Consider the following 22184-nt stretch of genomic DNA (forward strand, 5'->3'; position numbering starts at 1 on the left):
ATGTAGGATAAGTGGTAATGCATGATAACCGCCCTCTATATGTATATATATATTTATATAAAATCTTTTATAAACATAATAATTAATGTATTTATTATTTTTATGATTTTTTAATATTTGGAATAAAATAATTAAAATACCGAGGTAAATTTAGTCATATTTAACTATGAAAATTAACTGAATTAGAACCAAAGGGATAACATTAGGGTTCGCAAACAACAGTACGTTTTTGTAAAAAAAAAAAAATCAAAATGAATGAATTCCTCATTTTATGATCAAAGCCCTAACCAGTAAGCAGTCTCAACTCCGATCATCCGGCAACGGATTTAAGGTCTCTCTCCATCTCGCACACACAAACACGTTACCACTATTAACACAACAATTTCCGATTATCATTAACCATTTTTATTCAACAATCAATTCGCCTATTCTCAAATATATCAACCTTGAATTCGTTTAGAACTAATTATAACTTAACAAATGCAATATCTGTTTGTTACCACAGTGTGAATGATGAAGAAGGCGCTACTTCCTGTGAAAAACATTAGCAAAGAGAGAAAAGTTTCTGGAAAAGAGGCTTTAACAAAGCTCTTGAGATGGCATTTCGGTCATTCGGAGTACCGAGGGAAGCAATTGGAAGCCATAGAAGCTGTATTATCAGGTTTCATATATTCACATTATTGCTTCTTCTTATATCCAACAATATTTATTTATTTATTTATTTATTTATTTATGCAGGAAGAGACTGTTTCTGTTTGATGCCAACGGGTGGCGGAAAATCGATTTGTTATCAAATTCCTGCACTGGCAAAACCAGGCATTGTGCTTGTCGTGTCTCCTTTGATAGGTGAAACAATATTTGTTTGTCTTCATTTGGATGTTTGTTTAGACTACACAATGTTTTTTCGTTTATTTGGTTTCGATGCCAGGGTTTGACTTGATTGAATTGAATGCATTGTTTGTTCATGATCACAGCCTTAATGGTGAGTTTGTTTGTTTGTTTGGTCGGCTCGGTTATATTATCTTTGTTACGCGATAGTGAGTGTTGCTAAATTTCTGTGATTTATCATGTTATTTGCACCAGGAAAATCAAGTTATGGCGTTGAAGGAGAAAGGGGTTGCGGCTGAATATCTCTCATCGACTCAGACTGCACAAGTTAGGAATAAGGTACCGTGGCTGGCTACTACTGTTAGCTTTAGTATATAAGTACTAAGCTATGTAGTTAATATCCTGATATATCACCGGTATATCAGTGATATATCGGTTATCGGGCCCCTGCCGAGATATCAGTGCAAAATATCAGTCAGAATATCGGTACCGATAATATCGGCGATATTAACCGATGTTGGACCGATATTTGACCAATATATCACTGATTTTCCCGATATCAGTACCTTTATTCTTATTGTTGCTATTAGCGTTTTAAGTCTTAATTGTTAGTTGTCAGTGTTAGATGTTAGTGTTTTAAGTCTTAGTCAGTTCCTACTTGATACAGTTGTTAGTGTTTTGCAAGTTGCAAAAGGTTAATTTGTTAATGGTAGACGAGTATACTGAATTGTTAGCTTGGTTTTAAAAAGCGAGAGACGCACAAAAGCGACGAGGTCTAAAAATGAGGCGCGAAGTGCAAAGCTCAAAAGCGGTGGGCTTTTCATACCCGAGGCGCAAGAAGATCATATAAATTTTTATATATATCCCATAGGTTTTTAGCATCCCTTATCCAAAATATAGTTATAACGAAGGTTTATATATGATTTTACCTACATGTACAAACCAAAAAACCTATTGTCCAACATTTTCATGCATAAAAACAACATAAAAACACCCAAAATACATAAGGCGCGCGCCTCAGACCTCAAAAAACCCAAAAAATGTGCTTTTCTTGCGCTTTGTGGTAAAAGCGCGCCTCAGGTACCCTGAGGCGCTGAGACCAGCGCCTTAGTGCGCCTTGCGCCTAGGCGCGCTTAAACCGAGATTGTTAGTGTTAAATTGCTATATATATAAATTTAGCATGATATTAAAATTAATGATATCCCACCGTTATAACCGATATCTTAAATATCGGTCCTTGACCGATGTCCGATATTTTACCGCATTAACTACTTAGATACTAAGTTGTGAACCGCGTGTTATTATCGAAGTCCAACAATACTTGCGATGACGTTTTATAGATCCATGAAGAACTAGAATCTGGAAATCCCGGGTTGAGGTTGCTCTACGTGACACCGGAACTGATTGCAACAACGGGATTTATGTCAAAGTTGACAAAGATTCATTCACGAGGGTTGTTGAATTTGATTGCAATAGATGAGGTTTGGACTTCTATTGGTTAATTATTGACTATGCATATCCGATTGGTTTATCGATGAGTTCTGATTATATTTGTTCCTTTTTTTTCACTTTTTAGGCGCATTGCATCTCAACATGGGGCCATGATTTTAGGTGATTTTTCAAGTTTTTATACAGTGTTCTATTTTTCCTGTACGGGCTCGTTTTTGCTGTTCTTGATTTGAATCTATTACTAATGCAGGCCTAGCTACAGAAAATTAGCTTCATTGAGGAAACGTCTGCCAGACGTTCCAATGTTAGCATTAACAGCTACGGCTGTTCCCAAGTGAGTCTTATGTCTCCTACTATGTACACTTATGAGTAAATTGTCATTTTAGTCCCTGAGGTTTGACCAAAATTGCCACTTTAGTCCAAATAGTTTTTTTCTTGCCATTTTAGTCCAAATAGTTTTGTTTTCTGCCATTTTAATCCCTGACTTTTGTCATTTTCATCGACCACCACCACCACCTCCCACCACCCACCACCCACCCCATCACAACCTTCTATCATCGCCACCACCTGCCTGCACGATCACCACCCACCCACCCACCCACACCACCACCATCACCACCCACCATTCCACCACCACCGACCACTTTTCTGCCACCCACGTCATCAGCCAACACCACCGCCATCATCTTCACTGTAAACCGACACAACACCATCCTCATACCATCGCACTTGCAAAAAAAGAAAGAAAAATGTGGTTTGACCAAAATTCACCTAAGTTGACTAAATTTTTTGAATGGAAGCAGTGGGTTGGATGAAAATGACAAAACTCGGGGACTAAAATGGCAGAAAACAAAACTATTTGGACTAAAATGGCAAGAAAAAAAACTATTTGAACTAAAGTGGCAATTTTGGTCAAACCTCAGGGACTAAAATGGCAATTTACTCTACACTTATTTATATACCCAACGTTTTCAATGAGTTATTTGTTTGTTTGTTTCTCGACAGTATGTATTTTTTTAGAAAAACCATGTACTACTACTATATGCAGGGTTCAGGTGGATGTGATAGAGTCTTTGAACATGGAGAACCCTCTAGTCCTGAAATCATCATTTAATCGCCCAAATATATATTACGAGGGTTAGTTCAATCAGTTTAATGTTGATCGCGTTAACAAGTTATAACTGTGATCTTAACTCTGTATTGGCCGTTGTTCTTCTCCGTATATTGTTTTGCTATTCACTACTCTAAATAAGCAAAATTGACTTTCTTTTGGGTTTGTATGTAATATAATTTAGAGTAAACTACCATTTTGGTCCCTGAGGTTTGTTCACTTTTGCCACTTTAGTCCAAAACTCAAACCTTTTAAATCTAGGTCCCTATGGTTTAACTTTTATTGCAATTTTGGTCCAAAAATGAAATCAGCTAATATTTGTCTAATAAAATCATGTTATTTTGTCCTTTTCCTCAGGGGCAAAATGGCCAAATATCAGCTAATTTCATTAATTTAATTAATAATGTGTTATAATAAAATTATATTGACCGTTTTGCCCCTAAGGAAAAGGACAAAATAACAGGATTTTATTAGCCAAATATCAGCCGATTTCATTTTTGGACCAAAATGGCAATAAAAGTGAAACCATGAGGACCCAGATTTAAAAAGTTTGAGTTTTGGACTAAAATGACAAAAGTGACCAAACCTCAGGGACCAAAATGGCAGTTTACTCTATAATTTATGTCAATGACTTAATATTTTAATGATGTTGTACAGTTCGATTCAAGGATCTTCTAACGGACCCATATGTTGATCTGACTGATCTAATAAAATCTTGTGGAGATGTATGCGGAATCGTTTACTGCCTTGAACGTACAACTTGTGATGATCTGGCTTCTCATTTATCAAAAAACGGCATTTCTTGTGCTGGTACTTTTTTTTTCGGTCTCTCTTTAACTTAATCTTGAGGTGTTCCTCACAATTTTTTTTTGTTTTCAGCATATCATGCAGGGTTAAACAATAAATTACGGACCTCTGTTTTGGATGATTGGATTTCTGCCAAGACGCAAGTTGTAGTGGCTACAGTGGCGTTTGGGTATGGTTAATAATTTTACCATTATAATTAAACGATACAAATAGGGCTGTAAACGAACCGAACGAACACGAACGAGGCCTTGTTCGTGTTCGTTCGTTAAGGAAATAAATGTGTTCACGAACGGTTCATGAACACTTATCGAACGAGATTTTATGTTCGTGTTCGTTCGTTAAGGGAATGAGCGTGTTCGCGAACGATTCACGAACACAAATAAATTTGGCAAACGCGACGAAGGATAAAGGGAGATGGCTCAGAGAGTAGCACTGGAACTTGAATCCCTTATTGTGGAACGGAGGTCGAACGTATTCGCTGATGTAAATAATGAGAAATGAAAGGGAAATGGTGCATAAACGAGGTGAAAGAGGGTTTCCTAGTTTAATTGTTAGGGTAATAAAATAAATAAAAGTTTAATAATATAAAAATTATAGACAAAATATATGAAAGTACAAAAATATTCAATTAAAACACAAACGTATGAACATAAACAAACGCAAATAAACGAATGTTCATGAACACGTTCACGAACACAATCGAACGAACGAGACCTTTGTTCATGTTCGTTCATTTAACTAATCGAACGGAATTTCTTGTTCATGTTCGTTCGTTTATTAAACGAACAGACATAAACGAACTTCCCGCCGAACGGTTCACGAACTGTTCGCTAAACGTTCGGTTCGTTTACAGCCCTAGATACAAATAAACACGAATTTTTGTTCATGTGTAATTCCTTTTCTTTCTTCATGCTTGTCACTCACCTGGAGCATCTAATGAGCTTAGTGTACCTTCAGGATGGTATTCTACTCTTCTAATAATCCAACTTTTTTTTTTTTTTTTGCAAAACTTTCATTAAGTGTATGTATCGACTAACCAATCATGCACGATAATATTAGGGTATAGATCGGAAAGATGTCAGAATTGTTTGCCATTTCAATATTCCGAAATCAATGGTATCGTTTTATCAAGAATCGGGTAGAGCTGGTCGTGATCAACAACCTTCTGGAAGTGTTTTATACTACGGAATAGATGATCGCAAGAAAATGGTTTGATAATTGATACCATCTTTTTAATTTTTTTTATTCATTCCTTTGACCGTTAGTCGCTAATAAGTAAGATACTTGCAGCAATTTATATTGAATAATGCGGATAACAAGAAGTCGCAGTCCTCAAGCTCACAGGACAGGTCCCCAAAAAAGTCAATAGTTGACTTTAATTTGGTAAACTTATAAAACTTATCTATTATTTACCTCATTAATTTTCTTTTAAAAATATAATCTGATTTTTTTGGTTCATAAATGCAGATGGTCGAGTATTGTGAAACATCTGGTTGTCGTAGGAAAAAGATTTTAGACAGTTTTGGCGAACAGGTAGCTAAATTTAAGTTTGTATCAGTCTCTTTTATATTAAAATTTAGAGTTAAATGCCATTTTAGTCCCTGTGGTTTGGGTCATTTTGCCAGTTTAGTCCAAAGGTTTCATTTTTAACATGTGGGTCCAAAAAGGTTTCACAGTTGCCATTTTAGTCCACTGGGTTAACTTCATCCATTTTTTCTGTTAACGAGAAGGCCAATTTGGTCATTTTGTATGTAATTCTGTTAACTAAAAGGGCAATTCAGCCATATAAAATGCCCGAATTGGCCTTCTTGTTAACAGAAAAAACGGATGAAGTTAACCCAGTGGACTAAAATGGCAAATGTGAAACCTTTTTGGACCCACAGGTTAAAAATGAAACCTTTGGACTAAACTGGCAAAATGGCCCAAACCACAGGGACTAAAATGGCATTTAACTCTAAAATTTAATAATAATAGCTTTCTTACATGTCACTTACACGAAGCAGGTGTCAACATCACTATGTAAGAAAACGTGTGACGCATGCAAAAATCCAAACATAGTGGAGAAATACTTGGACGAGCTTAAAGCCATGTGTTCCCTTGGTAATCGAATCGGATCGTCACGGATATTTATAAGCAGGTAATAATTGTTTTGTTTAGAAAGCTAGGGGAAGGTTCATTGGGGAACACTAAAAAAGTGGGGAACAGCGGGGAACCGACTCAAACGAACTCCGACCTAAGCTAAACCGTAAAATCTAAACGATAAACCCTAAAAGCTAAACCCTAAAGGCTAAACCTAAAGCTAAACCCTAAAGCTAAACCCTAAACCCTAAACCCTAAAGCTAAACCCTAAAAGTCAAACCCTAATATATTTAGGGTTTAGGGGTTATGATTTAGGGCTTAGGGTTAATACATCCTAGTTAGGGTTCGACGAGCCGGTTCCAACGCCGCTGGAATGAGTCCAATCGGAGTTCGTTTGAATCGGTTCCCCACTGTTCCGCACTTTTTTAGTGTTCCCAAATGAACCTCACACTAGAAAGCTATACCTATATTATATATCATTTTATGAATAATTGTTATGTAATGATGCACAATTCTTTTAACTCAGCTCCTCAAAACCTGTTGATGACGTGGATTTCTCAGAGTATTGGTCTCGTGATGACGAGGCAATCGTGTCTGAGGATGATATATCTGATGATGACGGTAAACATGTATTATTGATTGTTTTGTTGATAACTTATATTTTCACTTTGTTTTTTTTAAGTTGACTAATTGAACTTTCAGATGGTATTGATGTTGTGGAAGACCTTACACAGTCAGCATTACCTTCAAAAACTAAATTTAGTGAGAAGATGGATATTTTGCAACGAGCGGAAGAAAAATACTATCAGAAAAACGATCACGATAAACAGGTAATTTGTAATCGCTAAGAGGGATATCGTGTGCGTGTGTGTGTATTCAATAGCAGGGTCTAGTTTGACCTTTGACTTTTCTCAGAGCAATAAACTCGACAAAAACGCTATAAACGAAACCACACGGGAGTCTTGCAAACAAAGGTTACTCAATTCGCTAAAGCAAACACAGCAACGGCTCAACAACTTGCCGTACGCATTCCGTCTACTCTTTTTACTGTTTTCTGCCAAATTTATTTTCGAGTTAATAGCCAAAATGGTCCCTGAGGTTTGCTCACTTTTGCCACTTTAGTCCAAAATCCAAAATTTTTAAATCTGGGTCTCTGAGGTTTGCATTTTGTTGCCATTTTAGTCCAAATTTTAAAACCCCCCTTTTTTGATTGTTGCAACCAGCCTACTTGTCCTTTTGCGCAGGGGTATTGTCCTTTTGCGCAGGGGTATTCTGGGTTCTTGATCTGAGTTTGTTATAATAACTCATAAAAATGACCAAAATACCCCTGCACAAAAGGACAAAATAGGCTGGTTGCAACAGTAAAAAAAGGGAGTTTTTGAAATTTGGACTAAAATGGCAACAAAATGCAAACCTCAGGGACCCAGATTTAAAAATTTTGGATTTTGGACTAAAGTGAGCAAACCTCAAGGACCATTTTGGCTATTAACTCTCTATTTTCTTTTTGGTGTTCTAAACCACTTTTTTTACGCTTGATGTACAGCATAGACCCTGAAGTGTCTTCCGTATTCTTTGAAAACGAGTGCTTCAAAAAATACGGGAAAACTGGAAAATCATTTTATTTATCTCAAGTGGCAAGTACTGTGAGGTGGCTTTCAACAGTCAACGCTGCAGACTTAACATCTCGGCTTGCAACCACGAATCAGAATTCTACTTTAAAAACTGCAACGGAAGTGGAACCTTTAAGTTCAGGATCACCGTCTGTTTCAGATGAGGTAACGAACACGATGAATGAAAAAGATCGTGAAAAAGTTTCGTTATGTTCGTCACAGATCACTCACAATGATATAAAGCTGCCACCGATCCTGTCTTTCTCTGAGTTTGTTAACAAAAAGAGCAGCAAAGATAGCAAACAGTCAGCATATGGAGTTGATAAGAAACCAGATAAAAGAAGCAGACTTCAGTAGTCCCAAACTGTTTATAATCTTTTTGCATTTGTTTTTCGCAAATAATATTGATCTTGCTAATCGTAATGGCTTATATTTAGGGTTGTAAATGAACCGAACAAACACGAACAAGGCCTTGTTCGTGTTCGTTCGTTAGGGAATAAGCTTGTTCATGAACTGTTCACGAACGCGTACCGAACGAGATTTCTTGTTCGTGTTCGTTCATTAAGGAAACGAACATGCTTGTGAAATGTTCACGAACACTTACCATACGCAATTGAACTCTTAACAAATGTTCATGAACATAAATGAACACAAACGACGTTTATGAACCCAAATAAATACAATATTCATTTTAAAAATCTACATTTTCATCAAAAACATTACGAAGAATCTAGAAAAAATAAATAAACACTTAACAGAATTATCCGAACACAGTTGACATGATTATCAGAAACATGATAAACACAAAATCAAGAATCTGTCAAGCTTTAACACAAACTAAAATTGAAATAGTGAAACGAGGGATGTTGTGAGAGATAACTAAGGTTTCAAAATTTTAAAAACTAGAAATAATAAAACAAAATACAACATATAAAAACCTTTTAAACGAATGAACACAATTAAACATTAACGAGCAAACATAAATGAACTCATTACCGAACTCTCACGAACATAAACAAACACATTACCGAACGTTCACGAACATAAACGAACGAACAGCACCTTTGTTCATGTTCGTTCGTTTAACTTGTTTAACTTAACGAACGAAATATCTTGTTCTTTTTCGTTCATTTACTAAACGAACGAACATAAACGAACTTCCCGCCGAACGGTTCACGAACTGTTCGGTGAACGTTCGGTTCGTTTACAGCCCTACTTGTATTGGCAACATGCCTACGAAATCGTTTTTTAAACCTCCTAGGTAAAGCTTTCCGTTAAACTCCAGGACCGAAGTGACAAACGCCATCACTTCTCCGGTAGGATCATCTAATCTCTTGATAATCTTTCCATCACTCCCCACATTTAGCGCCATCGCGCTTTTATCAACTGCGTTAACTAGATTATATAGCTTTGTAAATGTTGCCAAAAGATGTTTAATTGCCTTTGAAGAATGCACAAATTTCATCCTGCTTGAGGTCGGCTGCATCATGTTAACTCTTTCGGTTAGCTTCAAATCGTATAAACTGTTGTGTTGTTAAATGAACGAGACGCGTGATCTAGTTACCTGAAGTATAGCTATCCAAAACGACCCATCAGGAGCAAGATTAATATTGTCTGGTGAACCAGGAAGATTGTCGATAAAAATATCGACTTTTCCTCTAATTTCTTCCTTAAGCCAATACTTTAGGCACCTAAATCTGATACACAAGCAAGTTCTGATGTTATTCACTTTTTATCTTGTAGATCATCTTTTGCAGAAGAGTTAATTACTGTTTTCGTCCCTGTGGTTTGTCAAAAATCACTATTTCAGTCCATTAGTTTAAAAATTGTGATTTCAGTCCCCGTGGTTTCATTTTCGTAACCATTTCAGTCCCTGTGGTTTCACTTTCGTAACGATTTCAATCCATTATTCTGTTAAGTACAGGAACTGAAACGGTTACGAGGTGGACTGGAATGGTTACGAAAGTGAAACCACAGGGACTGAAACCGCAATTTTTAAACTAACGGACTAAAATAGTGATTTTTGACAAACCACATGGACAAAAACAGTAGAGTTAATTACTGTTTTCATCCGTGTGGTTTGTCAAAAATCACTATTTCAGTCCATTAGTTTAAAAATTGCGATTTCAATCCCTGTGATTTCACTTTCGTAACCATTTCAGTCCACCTCGTAACCATTTCAGTCCCTGTACTAACAGAATAAATGGATTGAAATGGTTACGAAAGTGAAACCACAGGGACTAAAATGGTTACGAAAGTGAAACCACAGGGACTGAAATCGCAATTTTTAAATTAATGGACTGAAATAGTGATTTTTGATAAACCACAAGGACGAAAACAGTAATTAACTCAAAACGGTAATTAACTCTTTGCAAAATTTACTTACTTCCATGTTTCACACACCACCAAAAACTCTTGGTCTGAAGAGACGGCCACCCCATTAGCGAACCAAAGCCCGTCAAGCACCAATGATGTTTCCATCGTAACTGGGTCATATTTTAGAAGCTGCCCATGGGGTTTAGCCTCAAGCATATCCAGGTGCGCATCATGCAACCGAAATTTAGTGCTTGCAACACTAAAGTATAAGCTCCCATCACCTGCTTCAACAACATCATCTGCAAACTTTATATATTCGTCATTCAGATGAGTTGCTAATGCCGTCACTGCACCATCTTTACTAACCTTGATCAAACCCTGCATAATCGTAAAAGTTTCCATTTTACTCATATTTTCTGCCCGAAAGAACTTGAAAGAAATATAAAAGATTCACCTGTTCGGCGTCACAAACGACCAGATCACCAGCTTTTGTGACCGTCAAACCAAGTAAAGTATCTCTGTCATGTATCTTCTTCCAGTTTTCACACGTCCCGTTGGTATGCAATCTTTTGACCCACCCGTCTCGGGTAGCAGTATACAACACCCCCTTTCGGTCCACACAAAGACCTTCTGGTTTGTTCAGTATCCCTTCCCCTAGCTTTATCACTCCCTGTAAAGATTAATGAACACACTAGGGGTGTTCAAAAGACTCGTGGCTCGCAGCTTGCTCGAAATTCGCTCGAAAAAAGTTCGAAAAGAGCTCGGCTCGAAATTGGCTCGGTTGTAAACGAGCCAGCTCGGCTCGGCTCGGTTTGTAAGCGAGTCGAGCTCGAGCTTGGCCTGGCTCGGCTCGGCTCGCGAGCTTGTGAACCAGCTCGATAAGGTTTACATCCTTCATATTTTTGCCCCACATCGCTCAAAAGCAGTGTTGTAAAAATCGCGACTAGGCGACGATTAGTCGACGATTAATCGCTAGTCGTCCAGTTACTGAGTAATTTTTCTTAAATCGGTCCATTAACCGACTAGGTCCGACTAGGCACGACTAGGTCCGACTAGGTCAGCCAAAAGTCGACGATTCCAGCAAAAAACCTGTATATTCCGGCCAAAACCTCTAAATTCCGGTCAGTTTCCGACCAAATCATTTGAATTCCAACAATTAATCGTGTATACTTAAATAAATGAGTTGAGTAAGATTTAAAACCTAGCTACTTAAAATATTTACCTATAAAAATGTATATATTTATACATAAAACTGAAAATTACATATAAAAAACCCGATCCGATTACTCCTGATTAATCCCGAGTAATCCCGAGTAGTCGCTAGTCCCCACTTCACCGGCCGACTAGCGACTAGCGAGTTCTCCAACCTTGCTCAAAAGACAAAAACTAAGGGAGTATCTCTCCTATAAAAGAAGATAAGGAAAATGTACAAAGAGATTTAAGTATTTATACTTGCATATTTAGCCATTTGGTTAAATATAATTGCAATTATGGCCCTTAGTCTATGAAAATATTCATTTTTAGGGTTTTTTAAGTAGTAAATTTTGCGGTTTTTTGTTAATTCAAGCTAGATCGAGCCGAGCCGAGCTAGCTCGAATTTTAACCGAGTCGAGCTTGAGCCTCAAATCTCAGCTCGATTTGAAATTCGAGCTCGAGCCGAGCCAGCTCGAATTGAGTTCGAGCCGTGTCGAGCTCGGTTCGACTCGGCTCGTTTACAGCCCTAGAACACACTGTTAAAAACACACACAGTAACATACAAGCTTTCTGGTGATGTATTCTATGACTATCCTATATACTGAACCTTATAGATGTGAAAACAATCCCAAACACACCTGCATAACAGTTAGCTGTCTCTTTTCTTTTATTTTTTTAGTGTAAAATGCCATTTTAGTCCTTCTGGTTTGGCCATTTCGCCAGTTTAGTCCAAAGGTTTCATTTTTCGCCTGTGAGTCCGAAAAGGTTTCACAGTTGACATTTTAGTTCACTGGGTTAACTTCATCCATTTTTTCTGTTAACGAGAAGGGCAATTCGGTCATTTTATATGTAATTCTGTTAGCTAGAAGGACAATGCGGCCATATAAAATGACCGAATTGCCGTTCTCGTTAAAAGAAAAAAATGGATGAAGTTAACCCAGTGTATAGATGAGCAAATACCGATACCGTCCCGATCCCGAAAAATACCGATCCCGAATTTTGTGTAAACTTGGTACCGATACCGATACCGAAATATGTTGGTACGGTATCGGTATTTTGAGGGTAAAATTCGGTATTTTACCGATACCGAAAATGCCAAAAAGTGGATACCGTTTCCGGTACCGAAAAAATTCAGGATCGGGATTTCGGGATCAGGACGATATTTTATACCAATTGCTCATCCCTGACACAGTGGACTAAAATGACAAGTGGACTAAAATGACAACGGTGAAACCTTTTTGGACTCACAGACGAAAATTGAAACATTTGAACTAAACCGACAAAATGACCCAAATCATAGAGACTAAAATGGCATTTAACTGTTTTTCTTTTATTTATTTGTTTTTAGGCAATCACGCAAAACAGTTCTGTCTCTTTTCTTTTAATTTTTTTTTATTAATTTGTTTTTTTAGGTAATCAGACGGAAACAATTCCTATTTCATGATATATTCATAAAAACAAATATAGTAGGTGGGGGTCGGTTGAGTTATCTTAGATAATAGATAATGTTGAGCAAAATATAACACAATGCCGAGGAAAAATGACACAATGATACGAAACAAAAATTCAAAAATCTACAAGCTAAAAATCCAAAAGCGAAAACCTAAAATCTAAGATCGTAGAGTTCAACGAGACAGTTTCAATGCTGCCAGAATGAGTTCAATAGGAGTCCATTTGATACCTTTCCTACGACTTCTTAGTTTTAGGAGATTATATTTGAACCCAATCCTTGTAGGTGAATCTATTTTTGATACTTTTTTCCCTCTAGAATGTTTCAATCTGTGTCCATTTTGTCAAAAAAAAAAAAAAAAAAAAAAAAAAAAAAAAAAAAAAAAACCGTTTTAGCTCAAACCAAATTAAACATTTTTTGTGATATCATGTTTTGTCTCGAACAACACCTCGCTTGCGGTATGCGCATATAATGCATATATGTGTGGGCCTTCAGGGGCAAAAGTGAAAGTGCACTAATTTTAACGTTATTTTACTAATTTCGTGAAAAAGCGGGAGACAGCTAATCATGCATCATGTGGTGGCGTTGATAGCCGAAAGACAAGGGGGTACATGCAATTATCGGCTTTTGTCTCAATAATTGCTGAGTGTTAATGTTATGTGTCATATGTCCAAGCCTTGATGCAAAACTACTATCGAGTTGGGGTCTCACTGGAAGTAGTCTCTCTATTCCTACGGGTAGAGGTAAGGCTGTCTACATCTTACCATCCTCAGACCCTAACTTAGTTTTGCTATTGGTGAAATTTACTGAGTATGATGATATTTTTTCCCGAATCTTTTTTGACATGTTACCTTACTTTGTCTTACTGAATCATTATTGTAAACTTCCAAATATCTGCATCCAAGTCAATCCAATAGCAACAATATCAAGATTACGGGTCAATTAAGGGTGCATAGTGGGCCTTTTGATTTTGTGTGTATGATATTGTTAGAAAATAATTTGGTAGTATGAAAGTGAAATTTATGGGTAAATGTTATTTTGTATATTCTTAAAGAAATAACGGACATTTAATTTAACGTGTTACATATTATCACAACAATTATATTATCGACAGACAGTATATCGCCGCTATTGGTTCGATCCGGACGCGGTGTCCCCCAACAAACCCTAGCCATTCATTCCTTATCCTGATCCAATGGTTGGGGTTAATTAAAGGCAATAGCGGCGACGTTAAAGGTCAATAGCGGCGACAGGTCATTATAGGCCCCCGTAGGGTATGACATGAGACATGAGAGGCATATGTAGTCGATATGAAATTCGTTCCTCTCATTCGGATAAAAAGTTCATATCTCGTCCAACAACACCGTCACGTCCAGTGGCGAAGCTTGACGTTTTCGACCCGGGGGGGGGGGGTCGAAAACGTATATATCCAAAAATGTATATACGAAAACTACATATATAACACTACTGGGCGAAAAGTTCGGGGGGTCGGGCGCCCCCCGCCCCTTCAAAGCATCGCCCCTGGTGACGTCAACATATATAGTTTTAATAAGTAACCGGATCAAAGAAGCATACTTCAATGGTTTACAATCTTTGGTATGCAAGATCCTCACTACATCTGTCTGCCATATTAGTACTACTCAATGTTAGACGAATATCTATAAGTTAGATCATATTATTATTATTATTGTTATAATTAGGTTACTATCCTAAGTTTTTATGTATATATGGCGGTTACTGCCATATCATGTATGTATATATACGTATGTATTACAACAGAATCAGATTATCAATTCATTTTTATGAACAATATCTTACGTTCTGCAAAACCCTAAATCGGATTTCCAACATAGTGGTATCAGAGCCACACCGATCCAAAATTCACATCGTCACTCATCACGATCAAACAGCATGAATCAAACGCAAGGAATTCAAACTCAGATTCCCAAACTCACCGGACAAAATTATTATCACTGGCATATTCAGATCAAAGTCCTGTTTGAATCACAAGAATTATGGAGTGTTGTTGATGACGGAATACAAGAACTGGGAACAAATCCAACCGAAGAGGCAACAATAGCGCATAAAGATGCAGTGAAGAAGGACAAACGGGCCCTGCATATTCTCTTTCAATCGGTAAATGACACAATATTCGAAAGGATTGCACTAGCCAAATCGTCAAAAGAAGCATGGAACATCTTACACAAATCTTACCGAGGAGAAAACCGGGTAAAAACAATCAAACTCCAAACCCTTCGTTGTGAATTTGATGCTCTTAAAATGAAAGACGGAGAATCTGTTGAAGAATATTTCAATAGAACAATTTTTATTGTTAATCAATTACGAATGAATGAAGAGAAAATCAGTGAACAACGAATCGTAGAAAAACTATTACGTAGTTTGACTCGAAATTTCGAGTCAGTGGTGATCACTGTGGAAGAAACGAAGGATCTGGAGAATGTCTCAACCGAAGAATTAATGGGAATTCTTCAATCTCATGAACTGAGATTAAAAAGATATGAGGACAACCCAACAGAACATGCATTTCAGATGCAGAATCCGAATCAAGACAGGTTTAAACAATCAAGGAACGAAGTAGGAGGAAAAGGTCGAGGAAAATATAGGGGCCGAAACATGAGTATGATTAGATGTTATAACTGTCAGCGATTAGGCCATACGGCAAAATTCTGTCAAAGGAAGGATGACAGTGATAAGGCTGACAACATGTTAATTCATAAGGACGAAGAAGTCGATGAACAAGAGGATACCATGTTTATGATTTTTAATATGGAAGAGACAGTCAATGACGACTGTTGGTATCTAGATAGCGGATGTAGTAATCACATGACGGGAAACAAGAATTTATTCATTAACCTTGATGAATCCATAAAAAAGGAAGTAAGGACAGGAGATGATAAACGATTAGAGGTACTAGGCTGTGGAATGATATCCCTGAAAATCAAGGATCGAACTCGTAAAATACCCAATGTATTTTATGTGAAAGGGCTGAAACATAACTTACTTAGCGTGGGACAACTCGTACAGAAAGGTTACATAGTGCTGTTTCAAGAAGATCGGTGTATTATCAAGGATGCAAGAAAGGAAACAGTCGGAGAAATTGCTATGACTAGTAATAAAATGTTTCCTCTTCGGCTGAACAGTGATTTGAACCTGGCTTTAACCATGTCTACAAATGATGTTTCATCTCTATGGCATAAAAGATATGGGCATATAAATATGGATACACTAGTAAGTATGGGAAATAAAGAACTGGTGCTCGGATTACCAAAGATAATGAAAACTGAAAGCATTTGTGAAGGGTGTATCTCGGGAAAACAGTCAAGAAAAGCATTCACAAAGAAAATCACATGGCAAGCCGAAAAACCCTTACAACTAGTTCATTCAGATATATGCGGACCTATGAGGACAGAATCAATAGGAGGTTGTAAGTACTTTATTACTTTTATAGACGATTTTTCAAGAAAAACTTGGGTATTTTTTCTCAAGTATAAGTCAGAAGCTTTGAACTACTTCAAAACATTCAAGGCCTTGAATGAAAAACAATCCGATCATTCAATTAAAACGCTGAGAACTGATAGAGGAGGAGAGTATTGCAGTAAAGCGTTTCAAGATTATCTAAAGCTGCACGGAATACGTCATCAACTGACTAATAGTTATACTCCCCAACAGAATGGGGTAGCAGAGAGAAAAAACAGAACTTTAATGGAATTGAGTAGGAGCATGATGATTGCTAAACATTTACCAAACCGTTACTGGGCAGAAGCAATAGCATGTGCTACATATATACTAAATCGAACGGTTACTAAGACAAGACCAAATATTACTCCTTATGAGGCATGGAACGGTAGCAAACCCAATGTAGAGCATCTCAAGGTGTTTGGCTGTTTAGCTTATGTTCATATCCCCAAACAACATAGAGATAAGTTGAATAGAAAAACAGAAAAGGCAGTGTTTCTTGGCTACAGTGAACATAGCAAGGGTTACAAATTATTCAATCCAGAAACAAATAAAATCACCATCAGTCGAGATGTAATCTTTGATGAGAATAAAAGATGGGTCATGAACTCAGGAGCGGCCGATGCTCCACTGATTATAACAGATACAGATGAGAATGAATCTCAGGATGACGATGAATCTGACAAGACACCAGTGAGAATAACTTCCGCTGAACAATCTCAGGAAAATGTTTCAACTTCACAAGAAGAAGGAGAATTGAGTCAGGGAACTCATCAAAATCAGCATCAAGAGAACATTTCAACAGCCGAACGCATACAACAAGAGGATAATGGGACATCATCTTCGGATTCTGAAAATGATGTCATACGTACAAAGAGTCTCAATAACATTTATCAAAATACAAGAGCACTGACAGAATCAGAAGTCTTACAAAAGTATAATGAAAGCCAAGTCGTGAATTTTGTTCTATATACAAGTACTGACCCAACATCATATGAAGAAGCCAAGAAAGACTCAAGGTGGAGGGAAGCCATGGACAAAGAAATAGAGTCTATTCACAAAAATCAGACATGGGAACTTGTAGATCCTCCAAAGCATCAAAAACCAATTGGTGTTAAGTGGATTTATAAGACAAAATATGATGAAAAAGGAAATGTAGATAAATACAAGGCCAGACTGGTAGTTAAAGGGTATAACCAGAAGTACGGAATTGATTATCAAGAAGTGTTTGCTCCGGTAATAAGGTTCGAAACTGTTAGACTAGTGCTGGCTCTCGCGGCTCAAAACGAATGGCATCTTCATCAAATGGATGTAAAAACCGCGTTTCTAAACGGGAAATTAGAAGAACAGGTCTACATAGAACAACCTCAAGGGTATATTAAAAAAAGGAGAAGAAAAGAAGGTATGTCATCTCAAACGAGCTTTATATGGTCTAAAGCAAGCACCTAGGGCATGGTACAGTCGAATAGATGCTTACTTTATTCAAAACGGATTTAAGAAATGCACTTATGAACACACACTATATATCAAGGACACCAATGAGGGAAAGATCATAATATGCTTGTATGTGGACGATTTAATCATAGCAAGTAGCTCAATAAGACTAATTTCAGAATTTAAGGCTTCGATGAAAAGGGAATTTGAGATGACGGATATGGGTCGATTGCATTACTTCCTTGGCATGGAAGTAACGTATGATGATGATAAAATTACACTCTCACAAAAGAAATACATGAGAAATTTACTGGAGAAATACAGGATGACGCAATGCAACACAGTATCAACTCCAATGGAATACGGATTGAAATTATCTAAGGATGATCCAGAAGAGTTTGTTGATGAGGGAATATACCGCAGTTTAGTCGGAAGTTTAATGTATCTCACTAACACAAGGCCAGATATTATGTTTGCAGTAAGCAAGTTAAGTAGGTTCATGGAATGTCCAAAGAAAAGTCACTGGGAAGCTGCAAAACGAATATTAAAATACATCAAAGGGACTCAGGAGCAAGGAATTACCTATTCAAAAGGAAAGAAGAAATATCTAGTGGGATACAGTGACAGTGATTATGCAGGGAATGTAGATGACAGCAAAAGTACCTCGGGATATATATTTCATTTGGGGTCTGGTCCTATATCTTGGCAATCAAAGAAACAGAAGGTGGTAGCATTATCTTCCACAGAAGCTGAATATATGGCACTATCACTAACTGGATGTCAAGCATTATGGCTCAAAGGTATACTGGATGACCTACAAGGAAAAGAAGATTACTCAATTCCAATATTCTGTGATAATAAATCAACCATTTGTCTAGCTAAAGATCCCGTATACCATGGGAAGAGCAAGCACATAAGAGTCAAATATCACTTTATCAGAGATCTCATCAAGAAAAGAGAAGTAGAGGTTGTATTCTGTGCAACTAAAGATCAAATTGCAGATATCATGACAAAGGCTTTACAGTCAAAAGATTTTGCTCGATTGAGGAAACTGCTACACATGAATCTGACATGATCAAACTTACGGGAGGGTGTTAGACGAATATCTATAAGTTAGATCATATTATTATTATTATTATTATAATTAGGTTACTATCCTAAGTTTTTATGTATATATGGCGGTTACTGCCATATCATGTATGTATATATACGTATGTATTACAACAGAATCAGATTATCAATTCATTTTTATGATCAATATCTTACGTTCTGCAAAACCCTAAATCGGATTTCCAACACTCAATACAGTTAAAACCATACTTCTTCAGGCGGAAGTTTTTATCGGTAACACGCCTACGAAATTATTTTTTAAACTTCCAAAGTAAAGCTTTCCATCGAACTCCAAGACCGAAGTAACAAATGCCATCACTTCTCCAGTAGGATCATCTAATCGCTTGATAATCTTTCCGTCACTCCCCACATTGATTGCCATCGCGCTTCTGTCAACTGCTCTAACTCGTTCATACAGCTTTGGAAACGTTGCCAAAACGTGTTTAATCGCTTTCGAAGAATGCACGAATTTCATCCTGCTTGAGGTCAGCTGCATCATGTAAACTCTTCTTTTATTAGCTTCAAATCATAGTTCCTGTTGTTATAATAAAGATACATGCTATCTAGTTACCTGAAGTATAGCTATCCAAAATGACCCATCTGGAGCAAGGTTAATATTGTCAGGACAACCAGGAAGATTGTCGATAAAAACGTCAACTTTTCCTCGCATTTCCTCCTTTAACCAGTACTTTAGGCACCTAAATCTAATACACAAGCAAGTCCAAAATGTTTATATATTCAGGCAGAGGATCCTGTACATTAATCCAGAAGTATGAGAAGTGTGAGAAATATATTATAACACTATATATAACACTATATAACACCATATAAACACCGTATAACACTATGTAACACCATATAACACTATGTAACACTATATAACATTATATAACAAATATAACACTATATTTTGTCTGATAGCATGCCTATGATAGATGTATAGTGTTATATTTGTTATATAATGTTATATAGTGTTACATAGTGTTATATGGTGTTACATAGTGCTATACGGTGTTTATATGGTGTTATATAGTGTTATATATAGTGTTATAATACACTTCTCACACTTCTGGATTAATGTACACTATCCCTACCCTATATATTCATATTTCATATATGCATATTTTGTAAATTTGTGAAAATAACGTTAAAAGCTGAGGACGGTTAATCATGCATCATGTGGTTGCGTTGATAGCTGAAAGACAAAAGGGTACATGCAGTAATCAGTCTTTGTCCCGATTGCTGAGTGTTATGTGCCTTATGTTCAAGGCTTGATCAAAACTACTATCGAGCTGGGGGTCTCACTGGAAGCAGCCTCTCTATTCCTACGGGGTATAGAGGTAAGGCTGTCTACATCTTACCCTCCTCAGACACTACCTTAGCTTTGCTGTTGGTGGGATATACCGAGTATGATGATGATATTTTGTAAATTTATTTTGAACTTTTACTTACTTCCATGATTCACATACCACCAAAAACTCTTGGTCCGAGGACACGGCTACCCCATTAGCAAACCCGAGCCCATCAAGCACCAACGACGTTCCCATTGTAACCGGGTCGTATTTTAGAAGCTGCCCATGTGGTTTAGCTTCCAGCACATCAAGGTGCCAATTATGCAACCCAAATTTAGTGCTTGCAACACTAAAGTATAAGCTCCCATCACCCGCTTCGACAACATCATCCGCAAACCATATATTTTCACCGTTCACATGAGTCGCTAAAGCGGTCACTACACCATCTTCACTAACCTTGATCAAACCCTGCATCATCACAAAATTTTTTTTTTTTTTTTTGTGGGATAAAAAAACTTAATAGTAATACAAAAGAGTTGATTACTGTTTTCGTCCCTGTGGTTTGTCAAAAATCACTATTTCAGTCCATTAATTTAAAAATTGTGATTTCAGTCCCTGTGGTTTCATTTTCGTAACCATTTCAGTCCATGTGGTTTCACTTTCGTAACCATTTCAATCCATTTATTCTGTTAGTACGAGGACTGAAATGGTTACGAGGTGGACTGAAATGATTACGAAAGTGAAACCACAGGGACTGAAATCGCAATTTTTAAACTAATGGACTGAAATAGTGAATTTTGACAAACCATAGGGACGAAAACAGTAATTAACTCAATACAAAATAATGATTTACCTCGTCGGTGTCACACACGACAAGATCACCCGCTCTTGTGACCGTCAAACCAAGTAAAGTATCTTTGTTATGTATCTTCTTCCAGTTTTCACACGTCCCGTTGGTATGCAATCTTTTGATCCATCCGTCTCGGGTAGCAGTATACAGCATCCCCTTTTGGTCCACACACAGACCTTCGGGTTGGTTCAGTATTCCTTCCCCTAACTTAACTACTCCCTATAAATATTCAACAAGACACTTCAAAAAAAAAAAAAAAAAAAAACTGTAACACGAAGAAAACACACGATAAGTTTTGATCCGACAGTTCACCTGTAAGTGATTGTTCGGGGCGAAAAGGCGTGTAGAATGTTCGGGAGGTAATTCAAGTATGTCTGGAGATATTGGGGAGAAGAAGAAGACTTGAAGTGTAACTGCAAGTGCAGAAACAAGAACAAAGCTTGCTGTGATAACACCAAATTCCATAATTTAATTTGGGTAGTATTTTTCTAAAGATAATGAAGGTTTTCTAGTGATTTATTTCTCCTTAAAGAGATTGAAGCATCATTTTTCGTGAGTGGACCATTCTTGAAAACTTCCAAGATGTAGTGCATGCGCGTCAGTGTTATAGCAACGAAAAGTTTTGTCAAGATTACGGGTCAAGGTTGGGCTTTGAATTTGGGTGGCCCAAATAACTTGTCATGGGATAATGAAAGTGAGTACAAAAACTTTAGGAACTTATTCAAGGTGATCAACAAATTAGTGATGGATGGTTGAGTATTTATTTATTTACTATAGAGTAAAATGCCAAATCGACACGGAGGTTTGGTCATATTTGCTTGTTCCATCAAATATGACTTCTTTTTTTGCATTTGGGTTCTTGAGGTTTTCGTTTTATTGTCATTTCCAGCCAAATCACTAACACCCCTTGAATTTTTTCGTACGCGTCCCTTAGGTAAAAAATGTTATCAATTTATATTTTGAATTTTTTTAGTAAACTCTATTTTTTTAAAATAATACCTAAATTATATAACTTATACTACCTAACTAACTTAACCCAAATACCCAATACCTTTACCCACTATTTCATTAAATATAACTAGCCCACTAATTCCTAGCCCATTAACCAAACCCAACCTAAATTCAAACTATAATAATTAAATAAGCCCAAAAACCCTTTAGAATTCCTCCCGTTCTC

At 37.0% G+C, this 22184-nt stretch overlaps 3 protein-coding genes across 3 annotated transcripts; 1 reads left to right on the plus strand and 2 right to left on the minus strand.

Moving 5' to 3' along the window:
* The first annotated feature begins 239 nt into the window (after positions 1-239).
* On the plus strand, positions 240-8320 carry LOC110938049 (ATP-dependent DNA helicase Q-like 3). Its single transcript, XM_022180519.1, has 20 exons — positions 240-331; positions 506-661; positions 739-846; positions 975-982; positions 1084-1167; positions 2169-2309; positions 2405-2439; positions 2528-2611; positions 3326-3414; positions 4046-4198; positions 4268-4364; positions 5153-5156; positions 5255-5404; positions 5486-5578; positions 5663-5728; positions 6199-6332; positions 6801-6895; positions 6977-7104; positions 7190-7296; positions 7818-8320. Exons 2-20 carry the CDS (start codon positions 511-513, stop codon positions 8239-8241), a joined length of 2151 nt encoding a protein of 716 aa, XP_022036211.1. The 5' UTR covers positions 240-331; positions 506-510; the 3' UTR covers positions 8242-8320.
* A 503-nt stretch (positions 8321-8823) lies between these two features.
* Positions 8824-10876, minus strand: LOC110938047 (protein STRICTOSIDINE SYNTHASE-LIKE 5; the record flags this gene model as incomplete). Its single annotated transcript, XM_022180518.2, has 4 exons — positions 8824-9364; positions 9449-9581; positions 10271-10578; positions 10655-10876. Coding segments are annotated over 4 exons (939 nt in total), but the record flags the coding sequence as incomplete, so codon positions are not given.
* A 3379-nt stretch (positions 10877-14255) lies between these two features.
* Positions 14256-21598, minus strand: LOC110938050 (protein STRICTOSIDINE SYNTHASE-LIKE 4). Its single transcript, XM_022180521.2, has 6 exons — positions 21320-21598; positions 21011-21226; positions 20318-20625; positions 19437-19569; positions 19060-19355; positions 14256-14489 (listed from the first exon to the last, which is right to left on the minus strand). Exons 1-5 carry the CDS (start codon positions 21470-21472, stop codon positions 19080-19082), a joined length of 1086 nt encoding a protein of 361 aa, XP_022036213.1. The 5' UTR covers positions 21473-21598; the 3' UTR covers positions 14256-14489; positions 19060-19079.
* Positions 21599-22184: the final 586 nt, after the last annotated feature.

This window comes from Helianthus annuus, chromosome 4 (assembly GCF_002127325.2).
Source record: "Helianthus annuus cultivar XRQ/B chromosome 4, HanXRQr2.0-SUNRISE, whole genome shotgun sequence".
Taxonomy (NCBI): Eukaryota; Viridiplantae; Streptophyta; class Magnoliopsida; order Asterales; family Asteraceae; genus Helianthus; species Helianthus annuus.